At 40.4% G+C, this 7,634-nt stretch overlaps 1 protein-coding gene across 1 annotated transcript; it reads right to left on the minus strand.

The window, feature by feature from the left end:
• Positions 1 to 2,583: 2,583 nt before the first annotated feature.
• On the minus strand, positions 2,584 to 6,872 carry LOC103369358 (aldose reductase-like). Its single transcript, XM_008298056.1, has 10 exons — positions 6,705 to 6,872; positions 6,221 to 6,388; positions 5,716 to 5,832; positions 5,539 to 5,616; positions 5,262 to 5,384; positions 5,069 to 5,175; positions 4,881 to 4,962; positions 3,620 to 3,703; positions 3,277 to 3,359; positions 2,584 to 3,150 (listed from the first exon to the last, which is right to left on the minus strand). Exons 1-10 carry the CDS (start codon positions 6,768 to 6,770, stop codon positions 3,108 to 3,110), a joined length of 951 nt encoding a protein of 316 aa, XP_008296278.1. The 5' UTR covers positions 6,771 to 6,872; the 3' UTR covers positions 2,584 to 3,107.
• Between the last annotated feature and the right edge of the window lie 762 nt (positions 6,873 to 7,634).

Raw genomic sequence — 7,634 nt, forward strand, 5'->3', positions numbered from 1 at the left:
CAATTCTCAAAATGAGTTGCACCAATTTGATATTTTGGTATTACATTGTTTACGAGCTTTGTCCAAGTACAACTGCATATAAGCATATTTTCCTTTGTAAGTTACTGAAGAACCAAAATCTATACTATATATATAGTACAGATAAATGGAGTTACACTTCTAAGTTTGTTCAGAGAACAGAACAAGCAATGTACAAATACATAAACCCTAATAAGTATTGACTTGTTTGCGGCTTTACATGTTTCTAGCAGCAGATGTAAGATGAAAACACTACCTATTAGACTCCAGCTCTCATTGCCAAGCAAAGATTTATTCAATATTGAGGTCAAACCTTATTTTTATAGCACAAGTATTATACATCCAGAGCTGCACTCCTCATTTATCTAACCCTGTTACTCCTCAGTGTCTGTCAGAGCACATCAGGTCTATTTTTATGACGTGGCCAGAGGCATTAGTGCCTTAAGATATAAACATGATGGTAAACTATGAAGCACTTAAATCTGTGAAATGCAGAGCACGTTACTCTGACTCGTCTTAAGATGAGTCATCCGTGGTTACTTTGTCATCATGTGCACTTAATCTGTGTGAAAACTGTCACTTTCACTTCCTGTGCAAGTTGTTTTTTTGGTAAGCCCTACAATAAAGTCCTGTGGGAGAATAAAGCGTGTTGGAAGTTTGCAAGTTGTTTGACAGATGTGCAGCAAAAACAAAGTAAAGGTTTGTATCTCAAAACTCAACAGTAGGACTGAGGAATATAATGCATCAGCTGCTGGGGCCTTGTGTGGTGTGGTCTGCATGACACACAGGTAGAGACACACATTTTGTATCGCCACCATTAAAGGGAGCAGCTTTTTTTTTTATTTTACAGTTCTCGTTAGGGGGGGTAAATGTCTCTTTATACTTTTTATTGTTTAGCAGTAAGGTAATGACAGGCAACAGATGACGGGGTGTCGTGAGGATTATGTAACAGATTAATAGTGTCCTCTGCAGCAGGAAATCAATGTTTCCAAAGACTCTCGTTTGAGTCAGCAGAAAGATTTCCCAGTACAGAGGTTCCTCTCGCACTGGGCAGGATTGCTATTGCAACAACACATCATCAGTAAAACTAACCTGTCTCACAACGGTCTAAACCCAACTCACATTCCCCATTAGTGGGTGAACAATCCAACACTTGATGAATTCTGCTTCACAATGATAGGAAGAGCCGACATCGAAGGGTCAAAAAGCGACGTCGCTATGAACGCTTAGCCGCCACAAGCCAGTTATCCCTGTGGTAACTTTTCTGACACCTCCTGCTTAAAACCCAAAAAAGTCAGAAGGATCAAAGTCTGAAGAAACATTACCTTAACTTGGAAAATGGCTTCTACTGAGGTTAACGTAACGGGTCAGCATCGTAGCAGGTTGCAGAGCTGTCCACATGTCACAGCTTATGATTGACACTATAAGCAAGATTGTATGCAGTGTGCATGAAAAGTATGTTTTATCTTTTTATTGCTGTTCAACATTGAATCATTGACAATTTAATTTGGCTTTTTGGACAAGAAATTCTCCCCAAAAAAGACTCTTTTTCATGTCGAAGTGAAAACAGATTTCTACAAAGTCAACTAATTTAAAACCTAAACTGTAAAATAAATGAATAAGTATTAACCCCCTTTTACTCAGTATTTGGTAGATGCATTTTGGCTGTGATTACTACACTGTATTCATATAACCATTTTTTATATATACACACACACATAAGTACAGATGTTAGTCTAGTATTTTTAAAAATGTCCAAAAATATTTCATGAATGCTTGGATCAAATTAGATGAAACACTAGTAAATTATCAGGCCTGTCTAATCCATCATGGCTGGTAGTTTTCACCTGTCAGCATGTAGTTTTGTTTGGCATTTCTGTCATGACATAATGGCACATTGAGCTCATTATGCCGTTTTCTCAACTGATACTTCTATAGTTTGATTGTGATTGTTAAAAAGCCTTTAATAGCTTTTTTTACTTAATGTTTTTTTTGGGTTTTTTTTTAATTCCTCCACACCAGTAACAGCTGTGGCTGGACACATTTTTGTTTTTGCGCCATCCGACCATCTGCACATCCTCTTCTCATGAACACAGTATCTCAGGAATGCCTCCGGGGAGTGTCAGTTAGCTTTGAGTCAAGGTTGAACTTATTTGAAGTTGGTGATCTATCTGACCACGGTGGCGGCAACTCAAGAAGTCATACGCTAATTATTACAAAATTCCTCCTTCCATCTAGTAGCATAAAATAATGAAGTGGTGACATTTCTAAAAAGTTAAAAATCAGCTTCACCGTGACATCCTCATGTTGTGCAAAAACACTTTTTATGGCCAATATTTAACATCGTAACTTGGCAACAGAAAGGGAGTTGTGCATTTGGTCTGATATTGGTGTGATTGTACGGCTCTTCTGTGCTGCTGGGGAGAAATGTGCATGAAGCATTGAAGTTTGACAAGTTTGTCCAGCAACATGTAGTTTAAAGTGACGGCATGTTTATTCTCACAGGGACTTCTTCAGTTGAATGATACGTGTCAGCATAGTTGCAACTTCATTTTCACTCCAAAAAAACATGTTAAATCTTTTATTAAATTCATTTAAAGTCTTCACTACATACAGTACAGTAGATGAGTCTGGACGGACATGGATAGAAAAAATGTACCTTGTTAAATGTAGCTTATGTAACAGGATCGTGTTCTCAAACACATTTATCATGACTAGCTTGCAAAATTGGTCCTGGTAGCATTGTTGTTCGAAAATCAGTAAACTCCTAAACTCCAACCTCCCATGTCTTCTTGGTAACAACAAGCAGTCCGCTGAAGTAGCTACGTAGCATTTATAGTTCTCACTTTTAGTCACGTTTATCATCTGAAAATGCAACACAGGCACAGTGTTCAGCAACAAAACAAAAGATATAAAAGCTGCATATCCTCTTGTGTCCGAGGCATTGAATTGTGCAAGAAAGATAAAATAACAGAGGAAGTTACAAGGAGCAGATATTAGGCTCGGACTGTATAGGCACATTAGTCAGGCAGTAGATGTGGCCTAAAAAGGCTCAAACCTTCAAACACTGCAGCATACTGTTAGATGGGTTAGTATTCTGCATTCAAAGGGAAGTCTTTGTGTTTTGAGGCCCTGTAGAGAACAAAAACAAGTCACACTGATTACTTGAGGTTCAGATGGTACACCTGGTAATGTGATTCTTTCGTATCTCTTTCGGTTTTTCTCGTTTTTCCTTCATGTTCCTTCATCTTTACTCACCATTTCATTGGGAATCCCCTCCAATTCTTGTTGAAGCTCAGGAGGGTCTTCATGTCATCTTCGCTCAACTCAAAGTCAAACAGCTGAAAGAGAAAGAACAGCTAACAACGTGTGATGCACTCCAGGAGCTGCCTGCAGTGTTTCACACAGAAAACCGGTGTTGCAATGGAAGGATAAAGAAATCTGACTTTTTGTCACATGCTACAACCTAAATTCATCAAAGAACATAGATGGAAGCAACTGGCTGAATTAATGCGTTTTAAAAGTGGAAGCCAGGATTTTAAAATGATATAATATGAATACAGTAAATGAAGACATCATCAAAAACCTGATGTTACTATACCTGGAAGTTTTCCTTGATGCGATGTGGTGTCGCTGACTTAGCGATCACAATCACATTCCTCTGGGTGTGGAACCTGATGAGAACCTGGTGTGGAGGGAGCAGTTTATTAGAAACTCACATTATTTCCTTCCTGAGCATCATTGCATGACCACATTTTGGTGGTTCACCACACAAACAATACTGTACTGTTCCATTTCCAGTGATTAAAGTGTTTAACAAGCCTTGTGATGCGACGTGACGACACTGACGCTCCTCTTGCTCGGTTATTTAACTTTTGACATGTAGCATTGCATAATTTTAGGCTTGTGGGGTTACTTGTGGTGTCGGCATGCACCCAGTAACCAAAATGCATCCCTTTGATACAATAGCTCTTTGTTCACTTGTTCACACTGCTGCTCTCTGGAATGTAACCTTTGACTGTAATGTGAGGTATCTTGTGTAAAAGCTTCACACTGCAAACATTTTATGCTTATTTAACATATTGCACGTATTGTTTGTAAGGAAAGGTAGAGATTCATGATGCGACTTGACTTCTCTTCTCTAAAGACGTTTCACCTCCAGGTGATGGGAAGACAGATATATTGACAACCGTCACTCACATGGCTATTGGCCTCGTGACTTGAGATTTCAAGACTGCGTTATCAGTGCCGGATAATTAGTGTTGTAGACTCATGGTCTGCAACACCATGAGCCAATCCTTGTCCCGAAGTTACGGATCCAACTTGCCGACTTCCCTTACCTGCCTTGTTCTAACGTGCCAGAGGCTGTTCACCTTGGAGACCTGCTTATAATCCAGTCATGAGATCTCTCCTTAGAAAGTTACGCCAACATAACATCTTAAGTCATCTCTGAAGTGGCAGTTTCACTCCTCAAGGTGTGTGAGGTGGTTTATTAATTGGCCTTTAGCCATATGAGTTGGTGGTGACAACTTATACGCTTGTACAGACCATATATATCATGGCAGTCCTCAGTTTTCAGTGAACTGAAACTGAATTTTCTGTGATAGAATCTTGTCACAAAAACTCAGAATTTTGATTCTTTCACAGATTTATTCTGAGTTTTCTGGAAAAATGACTAAAAGGCAACTTTTCTTCATGATTGCATCTCTGGGAGTCCCTTATCAATCAGTCAGAACTGAGGAAGCCTCTTGGATTAGAGGTGGAACATCTTCAGGAAGCAAAAAAGGAGAAGTCCAGTTACCTTCTACTGAAGCTCATTGGATTACCAGACAAGATTCCTACATGTGTCTTTTCTTTCTTACCTGTGCTGGAGTCTTATTGTACTTCGCCGCAATGGCCTTGATCTTGGGGTCCTCCAGCAGAGAGGGTTCATCAGACGAAGCCCTTTCGTAAATAATAACAGCAAAGACTGAATGGCAGTTAATATTCTTGCAATGTAGGCATGCTGACGGGTTTTTCTGCGAGTATGATTGAAGTTGTTCGTCCTCACCAGGGTCTGCCGGGGGAGCCCAGCGGACTGTAAGCCGTCACCGCGATCCCCTTTGAGTGGGAGTAGTTGATCAGCTTCTCTTGGGTCAGATACGGGTGACACTCGATCTAAAGAAACAACCATATTTTTTTTAGATTTGATGTTCTTCTAGTGCTATTTTATTAAGCTTCATAATAAAAGTCTTGTTTTCCACCTGGTTGACGACAGGCTTGTGCTTGAGGCCGGGCTTGTTGAGTATGGCTTCAGTCTGGTCTTTGTTGAAGTTGGAGATGCCGATAGCTTTGACCAACCCGGCGTCCACCAGCTCTTCCATAGCCTGTTAGACAAACCGCACACTGGTGTTAGAGAAGCAGTTGTTTCGCAATCCAGATTTGGTACTTATTCACATGTCAGTATTTAGTTTAACTGAGCTGCTGGTGTGCAGGTTAATTATCAGTGTGTCTGTTAAGGCAGTGTGTCATTTAAACTACCTCCCAAGTGTCCAAGAAGTTGCTGTCATCAGTTATGATCTGCTCGTGCTCATCACGGGGGAAAATCTCATCACCTGGCTGCAGGAACAAACGTTAAAGGTGTTCAACTCAGCATATAAAGTAGGACGGCATATATTTTTAAATCTGATGATAAGGACAGGATGGAGGTGTCCACACCTTGGCCCCAATTGGGAAATGCATGAGGTAAAGGTCCAAGTAGTCAAGTTTCAGATCACTGAGAGTCTTCTCGCATGATGTCCTCACCAGAGATCGAAGGTGGAAGGTGCACCATAACTAGAAAGAACAAACAGGACTTTGACCAGTGTGATTTGGGGGATTGATACCAGCTGATAGTCACAGACCACAGACCACACTGTGTCTCATTGTACAGATGAGGGAGCATGTTATAAGGGAAACAATGCGTTGTGGATGTGGAGATAAACGTGGATGTAAACTGGGAGAAGAGCACGACTGACATGTTCCATCCTCCTTCATAGACCTAGACTCCATTGGGGTTGTGTAGCCCCTTCCCCCAGCAGCTGACAAATGATTAAACAAAACTGCACAAGGAAAGGTCCTTGGAGTCAAATCCAGAAAGAGAAGGAATTTTGTACATGTCAACCATTGCACACTTAAAGACAACAAGCCTATCTGAGTTTTTGACATCAGCTCTGTAGCGTACCTTACTGACAATGAATAGATCCTCCCTCTTCACTACTCCTTGTTCAATCATAGCATGAACTCCAGCACCAACTTCTTCTTCATTCTCGTACGCATAAGCACCATCAATGTGCCTGTAGCCACAACCTATGGCCACCTTCACAGCCTCGCTGACCTCGCCTGGACTTGCCTGCAGCGGTACACAGAAACAAGAAAATTGCATGAAAACATCAATATACTGAGTAATCAAATGAATGTAAAAGACATATTGTTAGTATCAGTATGACTGATTTAACAACTTATGTACTGATGTCTTCAGGCAGAAGCTGATGTGCAGGAAATCATTAACATTTACCCCGTTAGAGCAGATCATGTTGGGAAAATTATCCATTTTACTGAACAGCAGTAAACAACACATTTCATTGTACTTGTGGATGTGAATTTAGGCCGCAAAGAGGAGAACAGAAAAGTAAAAGTAAAAGTAAAAAACAAAAAGTCACACTTACCTTCCATGTTCCCAGACCCACGATAGGCATCTTTGCTCCATTGTTGAGTGTAACTGCAGGTATCATCTTGCAGACCTTACGCTAAAGTTCTCAGTCAGTAAACGCCTCTTCGTGCAGGCAGACTCCTGCTACTTACAATCCCATTTATTGAGGCAGGATGCAGTCTGTTGTGTAACAGAGAGGAGGAGTCAATGGGCAGAAAGAAAGTGCATCTGGGTTCGATTAGTAATGTCTGAGGTGCTTCCACACTGGAATAGTAAAGAAAGAAGCACAGAGGACGCTGCTGTGTGCAAGATTTGTACAATATTAAGGGAAAACTATAACTGATACGCTCATTCATTCTGACCAATATCCTCAGTTGATTGCATTTTGTATTACTTTGATTGTTTTTTTGGTCATAAATTAACTCCAATGTCCTGGTTTTAAATACACACTTGTGCATATGTGTTATGTACTACGCAGCTCCATCAGCTGATACGATCGATTAGATTCACAACAGGTCGATTATATACAGTCATGAGCGTTATTAGCACTGCTTTTGTTCCTCCAGCTAAGAAAGGACAAATGGTTCTGGGGATAATGTGGGTAAACGTCAGGGAGGATGACTCAGCAGAGGGACTGATGAAGAGATTCAGGTGCTTCTCCGTCCAGGCATGTAGGAAACATGAAAAACACTGCTGTTTTAGAAAGTGGTTAGAAAGAGGTTAGAATCACAACTATACATTCTGGGGTTAGATGGAGCAGTAAAGTACAATACAAAGTAAAGAACTCATGTAATTATAAATGAAACTGTTTATCAGCGAGGACTGGGCAAAAAAAAGAAAGAAAAATGTGCATATTGGTCAATAAAATAGTTACTGATTTTACTAAACTCAGCCATTTGATACTATTTATGAAGGTACACAGGTTAGGACAGGACAACATGCATGG

The sequence above is a fragment of the Stegastes partitus genome, unplaced genomic scaffold, assembly GCF_000690725.1.
Source record: "Stegastes partitus isolate 25-593 unplaced genomic scaffold, Stegastes_partitus-1.0.2 Scaffold1276, whole genome shotgun sequence".
Classification (NCBI taxonomy): domain Eukaryota; kingdom Metazoa; phylum Chordata; class Actinopteri; family Pomacentridae; genus Stegastes; species Stegastes partitus.